This window comes from Macadamia integrifolia, unplaced genomic scaffold, assembly GCF_013358625.1.
Source record: "Macadamia integrifolia cultivar HAES 741 unplaced genomic scaffold, SCU_Mint_v3 scaffold500, whole genome shotgun sequence".
Taxonomy (NCBI): Eukaryota; Viridiplantae; Streptophyta; class Magnoliopsida; order Proteales; family Proteaceae; genus Macadamia; species Macadamia integrifolia.
The window spans coordinates 400873-415197 of record NW_024870467.1 but is presented as its reverse complement, the minus strand read 5'-3'; the positions used below and the strand labels follow the sequence as shown (position 1 = coordinate 415197).

The window sequence follows — 14325 nt, the reverse complement described above, 5'->3', positions numbered from 1 at the left end:
AGAGAAGTTTAAGGAAGAGAAAATCGTACAGAATCTTGTACAATTTTCTTTTCTTCTCTTTTCTTCTCCTGGCTACCAAACACAGCCTAAGGTCTCTTAACTCAACCCAAGCCCAGCCCAGTCCAGTCCAGCCTTAGGTCAGGCTGGGATATCTCAGCCCAATCCCAATCCTATTAGGTTTAGCCCAACCAACCCAGCCCTGATGAACCCTGATTGAGCTGGGTTTAACCCAATCCAATCCACCCAATACCATCGGTTACTTAGTTGCTTGATCTTGATGCATTGTAGAGGCCAAAGATCAAAGTTTTCGTATATGTGTAGATTGTGGAAAACGAAAGACTTTTTTCTATAAGTACCCATTAATAATTATTGACATATTTCTATGATTATATACTTAATAAACATGGTTGGATTGGATTGGATTGGGTTGGATTGGGTTGGCTTGGGTGGAGGTTGCCCAACCCAACCCTACCTTGGGCCTGAAAATCTCAATCCTAACCCACCCTATGGGTTGAAATCTCAGCTCAAGCCTTGTTTAGAATCAGGGCAGACTATGACTGATTCAGGTTGACCAGGCTTTTTTAACACCCCTATAATGTACTATATCTGTCCCTCTAATGGGAGAAGAAAGACAAAAACTAATCGAATTCAGGACAGTAAACTCAAACCCCATATTTATTTAGGAAAAAAACACCTATCCGTCTGCGTTCACCACATCCACGCATAGGGCCTGTTTTAAGTTGTAAAGGACGTGTCTGTGTATAGACAACACCCCTTTATTTATTTCTCCAATGAGGCTTAGCTGAGCTGTCTTTTTTTTTTATTTTTTTTTTAAGGTAAATGCTTCGTTGAGCTGTCTGACACTCTGCCCTACAAAACAAGCTGCCTTTACTACTCGCGGGCACATCTATCCACACATACAAAAGAGAGAGAGAGAGAGGGTGGCGTTTGCAGTGGAAATGGAAAATGGGATACTGAAAGCAGAAGGTTCTCTTAGGTTCTTTGCTTTAGTGTTCTTAGTACTAACAGCTTGTCTGGTTAGACTAGACACACAAACAAAGTTCATCATTATCTCCGAGAGGAAAGCAACTTACAAGGACATGAAGGCATTCGTGTGAGTATTCTCTCTCTCTCTCTCAAAGATCCTTTTCTTGTTTTGATCCATGATGGGTTCCAATGGTTCTATTCTTGTATTATTCTGTAGGATATTTGTTACAGTGGAATTTGCAGCTGCTGGGTTTCATCTCCTTCAATTAAGCAAATGTTTAATCATTGCTTCGGTTGGGGGAAAAACAACTGGGTCTTGCCCCAATCTGGCTTGGCTTTCTTTCTTCTTAGACCAGGTATCTCTCTCTCTCTCTCTCTCCGTACAACCTCGAACCCATGGAGGACTTTTAGCAACATATCAACAAACGTCTTGTGTAGCTTCTTTCTCTCTAATTGTTGCCTTTAAATCAAAGATTCGGCTCTTCTCCTAAACGTCAATAGCCCAGGTCTCATCCATAATTACTTGAACAAGTGCCATGTCTCTAGGCGAGAATCCAACAGTTTTTGATATCTCGTTTTTCACACCTCTATCAGTGCCTCGTTCACCATGCCTCTTTTCAAAGTGTTTAATCTTTGCCTAGACACATGACACTCAAGAGAAGAGCCCAATCTCTCTCTCTCTCTCTCTCTCTCTACACGTACAACTCGAACCCATGGAAAACTTTTAGCAACATATCAAGAAACTGCGTCTTGTGTAGCTTTCTTTCTCCCTAATTGTTGCCTCTAGACCAAACCCTACATTATAATTCTATTAATTCATAACCTTTACTAATCAAATCATTTTATTGTAGCATTGATCGTTCTCTTTGCTTTATAATAATCTGGTAAACGGTTCCTTTCATCTCTCGTCCAGTCATGATCCATTTAAATGAACGTGACCCTTTCATCTCTCGTTCAGTCAAGATCCATTTAAATGAGCATGAGCGTGACCTGGCCCACCCATGGACCAGCCTTAAATGCATTGTGCCCATCTTGAAAATTGCCTCTTTATCAAAACAAGTTTTATTATTTATTGTACCGACTAATTTTCGAGCAGCTCTAGAATCCTGACCATTGTTAAATTGGAAATATATTTTTTTTTGGGTAGAAGTTTGGTATAACATTTTAAAACCGCATAAAATTTGAACTAGACGGTTAAATATTTCGAGAACAAGAATGAAAAATGGATGATATGAGTTTTAAATATTTAGATTTAAAAATTATTGAACAAAAAAATAATAATTATATACACATAAATAGTGTGATCAACTCAAGTCTAATTAATTAAAGAGAAAAGGATCGCTAACCATCTCTATTTCCTATGCCTTCTCATAGGTCCAAGGAAATCTCCCACCTGTTGCCTTGTGTACTCTCTAGTAGATATCCATGTGTGTGTAGAAACGCAACCTTAAAATGATGCAGAAGATAATGAAAGAACAAGCAATGCACACAGATTTACGAGGTTCGACAAGATTGTCTACGTCCTCGGTGAGATGAGATCCTACTTCACTATCAATGGAGAATATGGTTACAGCGTTTGTCCCTCACACCTCTCAGTATTGCTTGCATTACAGAGAAAGAAACTCTCGCTACAAATATATAGCGAAAAACCCTAATCTGAAAAAGTACACAATTGCCCTCAAATAAAAAATTCGAGCGGGGGATTACCCCCCTACACCCACTGTTATGCAGGGGGCCTCCTGCCAACCGGCCAGCGGGACCGCCGTTCTACCTATCGAGTCGTTGCACCAATACTCTCTGGGTTAAATTGTGATAGAATACATGACATCGTACACCAACATGTGTGTTCCCCCACTGAAGGGCATAGGGAATAGGGATGGTTAGTGTTCTTTCTCCCTTAATTAAATATTATTTTATGATATTTTTTATGAATTTAAGATTAATTCGAAAAACATAAGTAAAAATATGGCATGCTAAAAAAATTAATTACAACATAAGTAGGTTTAAAATTTCTATTTGCATCCACTAGTTTTTATTTTAAAAATATTTAATTAATCCTCAAAATTACTTATTGCTCTCGGGTTCTAGGAAAAGCAGAAAAAAAAAATTCAACTTCCTAAAATAGAATTTGGATCCTCTCCATTGGTACCACTGAGGAGAGAGACAAATATAAAATAGGAGAGAGACACACAAACCTCACTGGTACATCCAGCAACCGTAGTGCTGGAGAGAATCTGAATCCCCTAAAATACCCCAACAGTTCTCTCTCCATATTTTTCTCATTCTTTTTCCATTTTTTATTGGATTCCTCCCTTTCTAATCACATGTGTGGGACCCACCAACACTTTTTTTTTTGTTTTTTTCCCTTCTTCTTTCTCCATAGAAGGCCACACCATCTCCCACTGCTGCAACCATGTAACTCCTCACCCACCTGCAACACCTCTTCCCTCTCCCACTCTCACTCTCTCCTCCTTTGCAACCCTGCCCCCACCATGCTCTCATCAATCCCCATCCCATCCCTTGCTTCTCTACCCTCTCCTGTAACCCTGCATCACCCCTAGCCTGTGTTCATCGATGTTAATGAGAAGTAACATGTTTGTGCGTTGTTGTATGAGAAGATCCTTTCTTAAGCTCCGACAGTTTTTCACCTACGCATGTTCCATAAGGGGGCAATGCAACATATGTGTTGCACCCATTATGAAGTGCTGGTAGCCAATCATCTATTTATAAATTGTTAAATCCCATCTAGTCCAATTATTGATAACTCAATTAAAGCTCTGTACCCAATCAACCATTTATAAATGAATATAAAAATGAATTAATTAAATGAACCAATCATGATACAAGGTTCTAAAATAAAAAGTTCCATTTAAGCCGGATTGATTAGCACCCTTACGCTAGACCCAACTATCTAACCATCTGTCATTGAGCTAAGTAGAAACTCATCACCCACAGTTCACATAATCAGACTAGTAGAAACCATGGTATAAATCTAAGATTTAACCGTCTGCTAAATTTTGCTCTAGAAATTAGCTATGTGAGTTGTCCACATTTATTGTACTAAGTGGTGGTGTGATCAGACTTTTCATGACATTAATTGTATCAAAAATCCAAAAAAAAAAAAAATGACATTAATTGTGTAAAAGATTCCTTAAAAAAAAATTATGTCAAAAATTATTATTTTGAATACATCATTCACTTGAAGGATGATGTCGTAGATTTCAACTGCTGGATAAGTAAGGGGCCATCTGAATTAACCACGTTTCAAATGTAGTGGTCTAACTCTCTCTAATTCAGTAGAAACGCAACCCTAAAACGATGCAGAAAATAATGAAAAAAATAAGAACAAACCACATACACAGATTTACGAGGTTTGACAAGATTGCCTACGTGTCCGATGAGATGAGATCCTGCTTCACTATCAATGGAGAATAGGGTTACAGCAGTCGTTCCTCACACCTCTCAATATTGCTTGTATTACAGAGAAAAAAACTCTTGCTACATATATATAGTCAAAAAACCTTAATCTAGAAAGTACACAATTGCTCTCAAATAAAAAATTCGAGCGGGGGACTGCGCCCCCTACAGCCCCTGCTATTCAGGGGGCCTCCTGCCCCCCTTGCAACCCCCACGGCCCACTAACCAACTAGCGAGACTGCCGTCCTGCCTATCGAGGTGCTACACCAGTACTCCTTGGATTAAACTCTGACGGAATACAAGACATCGTACACCAATAAATTCAACCATATAGCATACTACTTTATATTGGGATTTTATTATTTTATTTTTTATTGAACTACATTGGACTTTTCTTATGCATTTTTAACCGTTAATCCTTAATCCTTTATGTAAACGTGTTTTAAGTAAATGTAGGATAAAGTATAGGGGAGTGAGAAATATATTTCTTTATATTTTTATTTTGAATTATTGAGAATAAAATAAAGCAAAGATATATTGTGACAAGCATGTCCATAAACCAAAATCCAAGCGGAGAGCAGAGTTGGCAAGGGATCTTCATCTCACGAAGCGTGTGGTTCTAACTTCGATTCCCTCTTACCTCCTTGGGGTCACTCACGCGGGATGTTTAGTGCTCTTCACTACTTTTGATGAAATTTGAATGGTTCTCATTCAACCCCGATATGACTCGATCCATGTGATTATGGATCAGTATGAGTCCATGAGACTAGTTAGGCCTTGATACCCATCCAAAAAAAAAAAAAAAATCCATAACCCACATAAGAAGAGTATGAACCCAACAAAATCCACTACTAAACCTATAATCCCGGCTTGACTCGGGAAATAAACACGATATGATCCCAATACCTAACTCTTAATTTCAGATGGATGTAGAGAAGCATATCTGCGTTATTTGACATATTCTCGATAAACACAAAACCAAGCAATTTCCCAATTCTTGAACTGTCCTAATATGACAAGAAAAAGAAAAAATGTCATGTGCTAGTCATCCATGGTCCGATTAGCTAGACCACGTGGTCCGGTTCCATGTGAAAGAATGAAGCAGCCGTGGATTCTAATGGTAATGGTGTTGGTGTACGATGTCTTGTATTCTGTCAGAGTTTAATTCAGGGAGTACTGGTGCAGCACCTCGATAGGTAGGACGGCAGTCTCGCTAGTTGGTTAGTGGGCCGTGGGGGTTGCAAGGGGGGCAGGAGGCCCCCCTGCATAGCAGGGGGTGTAGGGGGGCGCAGTCCCTCGCTCAAATATTTTTTATTTGAGGGCAATTGTGTACTTTTCGGATTAGGGTTTTTTTCGCTATATATTTGTAGCGAGGGTTTCTTTCTCTATAATGCAGGCAATACTGAGAGGTGTGAGGACGAGCACTATAACTCTATTCTCCATTGATAGTGAAGCAAGATCTCATCTCACCGGGAATGTAGGCAACCTTATCGAACCTCGTAAAAATCTGTGTGCATTGTTTGTTTTGTTTTTCCATTATCTTCTGCATCGTTTTAGGGTTGCGTTTCTACAAATGGTAACCAAAATGAAGCAAACTTTAGTTACTTACTTCAATTTTGCAATGTTGTCCAACAGATAGTCACATATGTTAGCTTTGGAACATTCTCAGCGGCAACTCAGGCTTCAGTTCTTGCCATCATCGGAGAGAGTCAGTTGGAGTGGACAAAGCTGTGCGACAGATACACAAGATTCTGCTACCAGATCGGCGGTGCCCTCTTCTGTGGACTAGTATCTTTGGTCGTTATGGCTGTGATAACTTCAATATCCTCCTTCAATCTTTTTAGGCTCTATTCACACAAGCGTTTCCTTATCCTTAAAGGTCAATAATGGTTTTATTGTCATTTATAATTTCCTCTCTGTTAAAGAGTATGTGATTGTCCATTAAAGATATGGAGTGACTTTCAAAGACTTATTGTATCATTGTATGCATCTTAGATTATCTCTTCTGTTTTGCAACAAGAATTGATTGTGATGCAGCCACGTTAGAAGCGATGGATCGGGATGTAAGTTTCTTTAAGTGGTCCAATTGCCAATCTTATCAGCACACACAAGATGTTATTTTTGGTTACAATAAGGTAATTCATATGTAAATTAAATGTCCAAATTTTGTTCAAGTTATATTGTGGGTATATTCCAAGATCTTGTCAAAGATTGCCACATGCTTATCCTCCAAATCATCTCTGGTGGAAAGAGAGATGCATGATCATATAAGAGAGTCACCACCTAAATTATCTAGGACCCATACAAAACAAATATTGACTCTATGACCATTCAATGGGGAACTTGTTCAAACCATTGTAAGTTATGATTCAAGGAAGGAATTAGGAACCTCGTCCGCCCGATGCAAATTGATCTTCCTATTACTTACCTAAACAAATAAACTTATACATGCTATGTACTATGCAAAAAGTAAAAACTGACAATCAAGAGATAAGGTATAGGAGCACATGCCCAGAGATTCGGCTACAAAACAAGGACTAGCATATCCAAAAAATAAACAAGACATACATTAACTGGGCTATAGGATCATTCAAAAGGTTGGAAATCCTATTTATCACAATGAAAGCATGACAAATAAATAGAAAAGTTCATACACATTAGAAAATATAGCAAATTACCAAAACTCCCTTAGGGTAGGAAACAAGCTTAGAAAAAATCCAGGAAAATAAATCCTTAAAAATATGTAAAATGGTCCCAAGGTAAAAAAAACAAAAGAAATTCGATAAAAAAACATATTATGAGGCAAACATATTTTCATATCCCTATCTTGTGAAAGGGGGAAAAAAAGAAGATGATGTAATTTATGAGAAGGCACCATCAGCATGGATTAACAACGTGAAACATAGATCATATAAAGGCCTCCAAAAGAAAATATAAGAAAATACTCATAGGGGTGCAAGACCACTAGCTAAAAAGGTAGAATCATACACCCTTTAGGACATGCAAAGCAAGCAAAGAAAATAATGATGAAAGCAGTAAAGCAAGTAAGGAAGGCACACCTTGGGGAAGAAAATCCAAGAAGCAAATATAAGAAAGATTTAAAAAGGTCAGATGTTTCCATAGACTCAAAAGAGAAGCTACAACTCAAATCACACTTGCCCAAATACTTAGAGCTTTGAAGCTTACTCTTTTGAACCAACTCTAGTCAGGGAGAGACTCTATATATTGAAAGATAGTCCAAAGGATCTTCCAATATGGAGAACACTATGTTTGTAACTTTGGAGTGATTACAACCCCCTTCACACCTTCCAATATGGAGAACACTATGTTTGTAGACTTTGGAGTGAATACAACCCCCTTCACACGTTTTAGGGTTTAGGGAAACCATCTAAACTATCCATGAAGCATCCAAGAGAGAACCATCTCATCAGTGGTGCAAAATAGGGCAAGACACTTGATCAAACTCTATCCAACTTGTGGGAGGTGTTTATCATGTCCATGAGACACCTTAAAGGCTTAGGAATTGACTTAGATGAATTTTTGACCTTAGAGAAGAGGTTAAAACTGCATACACCTCATTAAATATAAGGAAGAAGAGTCCTCATATATCTGAAATTACCAAATAATTGACATCGACAGGGCTTCTATCGACATCTAGGCCAGGGTATGCAGACACCCAATTTTGTCACCCTCCCCCGGCTATGATGACTCACGGATTGTGGACACGGCCTTTGTCTTCAATCAATAGAAGAGATGGCTTTCTAAGGTAATCAAGCACGAAAAAACAGCCCAGTATGGAACCTGGAAACCCTAAACTTGAACCAATATTTTGGAAAGAAGAGGGTCCGATCATGGTATAGCATATACTAAGGAATCAAGTCTAAGTAACCATATGGATATATGGTGCTTGGTACCACGATTCCAACAATATATGATACGCCAAAATCGGGCCATCGGATCTCCCGCAATCCCCCCTGAAAGATGGAGCTCTTACAAATAGTCATATAAGAACATGGGATATCCTAGGAATATTCCCTTATGGCCCTGCAAACACCGCGGTCTGGTGAAAAACCTTCGTAGGACCATGAGCCCTGTGGCCCCATGAAAAAATTTGTAGGACCGCAAACCCCACGGCCCCACAAAAATCCCCGCAAGCCTCGGGCCCTATAAAAAACTTGGTGGCCCCGCAAAAAAACCCTCAACTGAGGGTCCAAATTTGGCAGGGCTGCAAATTTCCCTCCTTGGAGTCTGATAAGCTATAAATAGCCAACTATTCAGCCCTCCCTTTTGGTGAATTACCCCTTTGCTAGCTTTTTCTCTTACAAGCCTAGTCCCTTGTTAGCCTTAGCCCTTGCAAACCCAGTCCCTTGTTGGCCTTTGCCCATGCAAGCCTTGTCCTTTGTTAGCTTTTCTAAGCCGAACCTCTGCTAAAGTTATCACACCCCACTTCCAGTAGACCCAACTTACCATTAGGAATACCGGTGGTGTGAGTAAGATATGTACCTATCTTATAACCTACCTACCAAGATCTCTGATTGCAGTACCTTAACATTTCAGAATCTCACATCACAAACCAACCAAAAGCAGCAGAATCTGAGGATAATAGCGGATCATTATTAAAATGGGAAATTATCTAATAATAATATAATATCCATAACCAAGTTATTCTGTTACAATTATCCAAGACTTATAAACATTAATCCCAAAATGTACAATCCACAGTCTATATCAAAAGGATCAAAAGTATGCTGCACCACTCACGGTGCGGCGTAAGCATAGTGGTTGCAAGCACAGTCCTGATCATGTTTCTCTGCTTCTGGTATCCACCAGTTGCTCACACCATACTTCAATCCAAAGGATACTGGGTCACAGGCCATTGGCATCACAGTACCTGCATCATCATCTAAAAAAAAGGTGTATATATGGGGTGAGCTTTTCAATTCGCTCAGTGAGGGGTGGGGTTCATACACATCTAAGCATAGCATTCACATAAGTAAATATGATGCATGATTACTGAAATTAACACACATAGTTCATGATGCTCATGATGCAATTCATTTATTTTATTATCCACCTAACAATACAACTAAGTCTAGTAAATGCTACTACGGCATTAGGCTATATCCCTCGTCTTGGAACCGCCATCGACTATGTAGGGATACAAATCCTAGCCATGAATAGAAGCCTGTTGGTCCCCATATGTGACCATGGGTCACCTAACAAACCCTTGATAATCCCCTCCTGGTTGTCATGGCATCGGTATGAATCATCGGCCACACCTGACAAGTTTCTGCCTCTGGCAACAATCACATCGTACCATGGGTGTGGCACTCCAAAAAGGTACATCAAATATACTACAATGGGTTATCCAACACCTTAATCCCTGTTGACAAGGGTTCGTAGTATAGGGAGTTATGCCTAGCCATAAATATTCTACATGCCTTCATAGTGATACAGTTAGTATGGATTACACAATACCGATAACACATCGGCCACAAAGTATAATCCATCTCCAAGTACAATCTTGGGTACACTATACAGGTAACACCTCATCCACAAAGTGTAACTGGTGACCGTTTACCTAATTTAGCATGCTTATAACAATTGAGTATGGACTACACAACACCGGATACCAATCATCGGCCACGAAGCATATCCATTTTCAAAGTGTAACCTGTGACCATACCAATCATCAGCCATGAAGCATATCCATTTTCAAATGTAGTCTTGGAGTACACGATACCGGTAACATTTCGGCCACACGGTGTAATCCACGACTTCAACTAACTCTAATGCACATAATCAATGTATGAATGCAACATACATATGGAAATCACTGTACCGGTACCACCTTAGCCACACCGGATCCCGCCATACATATCCATAAACATTTCATATCCGATTCATAAGAGTAATATGTGATAGATCATCATCATCATGTGAACAATATAATAAACATGTACAATTCTACACATGTGAGAAATTCTAAAATAATAAACATTCTCAAAAATAAAGCAACCATCCCTCACCTTGATTATACTCGTATGAATTAGGGTTCAAGCATGGCCACCAATCACTCGATTTAATTTCGGCTTCGGGGTTCATGTGCATCATTGTCCTAGACACAAAGGGAATCGAATATCAATACGTGTTAGGAACATCGGGAGGGGCCCACATAGGTTAACCCCAAAGGGTACAAAAAAAGTCCATTCGTGACAATAATGTCACTGGAAACAGGGGATATCCACCAAAAATATCAGTCCTGTTCCTAGTGGAACTAGTAGAGGGCTTATAGGGCTCGAATATTCAGTAAAAACAGCCCACCAGAAGCCAGCCCAGTCCCCCCGGTGGCTTGTTTCTGATGGTAGTACAGCAACTGCCCAGGTGAATTGGGGCTTTCCAGCTAGGGTCCGATTATCGGGATTTATTCCATGGAGTTTGTGGGGGATGTTCCTAGCATCATTCTAAGATAATAAAATCCCAATTCCATCAAGCCATTTGGCAGATACGTTGATCGAACGATCAAAACCCTAGTTGGTCATTTGGCCAATCTTGTTGTCGGAGCTCACCAGACTCGGTTTGAGCTCGACAATGGCATCGGGGACATGAAATACGCATTCCCCGAGCTCAACATGGTTTGAGGCCCAAGTTCAATCCTATACCTAGCTTAACCTAGGTCAAAATGAAGAGAGAGAATAATAGAAGAGGATGCACTCACCTCCGACGGGGATTCCGGCAACTAGGCGGCAGCCGGGGGCCAAGGTAAGTTCCCTTCCTTCTTCTTCCTCTTCTTCTCCTCATTTCTCTTCTTCTCCTTTCCTCTCCTATGATTTGTATAAGTGGGAAATGAGGAAATCAATCCTCATTTCCACTTATATGGTAAAACAAACCTTAGGGTCTGTTTGGCTTGGCACTAGTTGAGATCGAACGAATTATTCCAACTTTCGGGGATCGTGGACCCTACTACCACTTATATGGTAAAACAAACCTTAGGGTCTATTTGGCTTGGCACTAGTTTAGATCGAACGAGTTATTCCAACTTTCAGGGATCATGGACCCTATTACTTTGGTTCGTAAAGTGTTTATGTCATAAGGAAGATGTGGGGAAGGATTTGGAATCATCTGGGGCTATCTAAAATAAGGGTGGCGGGACCCACAAGCATCGAAACCCAACCAACAACTTGATTGGTCACCAAAAATAGCCTACTAGATTTAAGCCCGGGTTGTTTCCAGTGGCTTATTTCTGGTGGTCAAGACAGTCTGCTGTCTTGACTGCTTGCTATCTTTGAATTGGTCTTGCACTGGTAATTACCCTAAGTTGTGTTCATAGTCTTTCGGTAATTTTGTTACTTGTCGGGATTCAGGTGTGGGGTGTTGGGTCACTTATCGTCTGGAATCGGAAGGCACGAATCCCCTCTAGTTGGATTGGCACACAATGCATGAACATGTGAGGTCATCTCTTCCCCTTTGGCAATGAGTGGCCACGAGCCAAAACCTAGCTGTACTTCCAATCTTTGGTCCGAGACCTATCGTAACAGTTCAAATTAGACCGGGTCTGGGCACGGGTGTAACATTCCCCCCACGTTATAAGAATTTTGTCCTCAAAATTAAACATATCTGATAAATCAAACAACTCAGGATACTGCTTCAACATCTTATCTTCTCGCTCCCAGGATGCTTCCTATTCGGAGTGGTTCATCCATTTCACTTTGACAAAGGAACAATGCGATTGTGAAGAACATGGTCCTTCTAGTCAACAATATTCTCCGAATACTCCACGTAGGCAAAATCCTTGTCCAACTCATGGGGTATGTAAGTCAAGATGTGAGTGGGGTCAGAAATTTACTTCCTCAACATGGATACATGGAAGACATCATGTGTACCCTCCAACTCTGGTGGTAAGGCTATTTGGTAAGCTACCAATCTGATCCTTTCCAGTATATCTTACGGTACCATAAACCTCAGACTAAGCTTCCCCTTCTTGCCGAATCGCATTACCCCTTTAACCGGGGAGATCTGCAAGAATACCTTGTCTCCAACTCCAAATTCTAGATGCTTCCTCCCAACATCTACATAGCTCTTCTGCCTAGACTGAGCTGCCTTAATACTCTCTCTGATCACATTCACCTTCTCACTGGTAGCCTATATCAAGTCTGGACCTAGAATATGCCGCTTACCAACCTTATCCCAATAGAGTGGAGTCTAGCACTTTCTGCCATACTGTGCTTCAAATGGGGACATCCGATGGTGGCTTGATAGCTGTTGTCGTAAGAGAACTCAATAAGGGAAATATGCTCATCCTAACTGTAACTCATATCCAAGGCACATGCTCAAAGTAGGTCGTTCAATGTTTGGATAGTCCTTTCCGATTGACCATCGGTCTGTGGGTGAAATGTAGTACTAAAGTTAAGTTGTGTGCCCATAGCCTCTGGCATACATGTCTAGAACTTAGAAGTGAATCTGGGATCTATATCAGAAATGATGCTAACCGGTACACCATGCAACTAGATGATGCTGTCAATATACAACTTGGCTAACTTGTCATTGGAAAATGTGACCTTGATTGGGATGAAGTGAGCTGCCTTGGTCAAGTGGTCCACAACTACCCAAATGGCATCCATACCCTTCTAAGTGCGGGGTAGACCTGTGACAAAATCCATAGTAATATTTTTCCATTTCCACTCTGGAATAGGTAGTGACTTTAATAAACCATGGGGCCTTTGTCTCTCAGCCTTGACTTGCTGGCATCTAAGGCTTCTAGACATATGCGTGGCCACATCATTTTTCATTCCCTTCCACCAGTAGGAACTCTTGAGGTCCTTATACATTTTAGTGCTGTCGGGGTGAATGGAGTATGAAGAGCTGTTTGCTTCTCTCAAAATTGTGTCCCTCAAATCACCATCACTAGGCACACATACTCCCTTTGAACTTGAGAATCCCGCTTTTCGTTACAGAGAAATCTGGGTCCTTCTGGGTTCCTTCCTTGCATTCTGCTATTAGTTTCTTCAACTTTGCATCAGTACCCTGACCTGCAATGATTCTGGCCTCCTCTATGAGATGCTTATTGGTGGTCAGTGATGCAAGAGTCAATGACTGGGATTTCTGACTAAGTGCATCAACTACCACATTGGTCTTTCCTGGGTGATAGTGGATAGTACAGTCATAGTCCTTTATCAACTCCAACCAACATATCTGTTTCATGTTGGGCTCTTTCTAGGTGAAGAAATACTTGAGGCTCTTATAGTCACTGTAGATCTCACTCTTCTCACCACACAAGTAATGTCTCCAGATTTTTAGTACAAAAATCACTGCTGCATCCAAATCATGGGTGGGGTAGTTCTTCTCATAATCCTTCAACTGACAGGATGCATAAGCAATGACGTTCCCGTGCTGCATCACGTCAAAATTGGACAGATGGATCTCTCATGATCTTCCCCAAAAAACCACGCTTTTTCGTACATATACCATGCACATGAACAGTCCCATTGGAAAACTGAAAAAATCCCCTACCAACCTCAAACAACCTAAAATTCATCCCCTACCTTCCTAGATAACCCAAAAACACTCCCGGACATGAAACTCTGAAAATCCCCAAGCAGGACAGAAGGGGGCCAATTTTGGGCTTTTATATACAAAGGAATCTGGTCAAGATGACCATATGGATGGATAGTGCTCGAGAATATGATTCCGACGATATATGGCACGTCAAAATCGGACCAATGGATCTCCTGTCCTTAATCATGACCCCACTGCACGCTGGCCAACAGGCCAGCCCGCATGCGTGCTTGCTGCCTTTGGCTGCGGTGCATGCTCGTTGCCTATGGGCTGCAGCAAGTACACATAGCCCAGCCATGCCAAGCCCTCTGACCATGCTGCACATGGCCTTACCAAAACAGCCCAGCCATGCCAACACAACCCAGC

The 14325-nt window shown here is 40.8% G+C and overlaps 1 protein-coding gene across 1 annotated transcript; it reads left to right on the top strand.

The window, feature by feature from the left end:
- Positions 1-904: 904 nt before the first annotated feature.
- LOC122068962 (CASP-like protein 2C1) lies at positions 905-6444 on the top strand. The gene is made up of 3 exons (XM_042632871.1): positions 905-1114; positions 1205-1343; positions 6040-6444. The coding sequence occupies exons 1-3, from the start codon at positions 960-962 to the stop codon at positions 6289-6291; spliced, it is 546 nt and encodes a 181-aa protein (XP_042488805.1). The 5' UTR covers positions 905-959; the 3' UTR covers positions 6292-6444.
- The last annotated feature ends 7881 nt before the right edge of the window (positions 6445-14325 follow it).

Excerpts from the sequence above, each read along its gene's own strand:
- LOC122068962 (XM_042632871.1), top strand. The coding sequence starts at position 960 with ATGGAAAATGGGATACTGAAAGCAGAAGGTTCTCTTAGGTTCTTTGCT. Across the intron at positions 1,115-1,204 it reads AAGGACATGAAGGCATTCGT|GATATTTGTTACAGTGGAAT; the intron begins GTGAGTATTCTC and ends ATTATTCTGTAG. Across the intron at positions 1,344-6,039 it reads TTTCTTTCTTCTTAGACCAG|ATAGTCACATATGTTAGCTT; the intron begins GTATCTCTCTCT and ends GTTGTCCAACAG.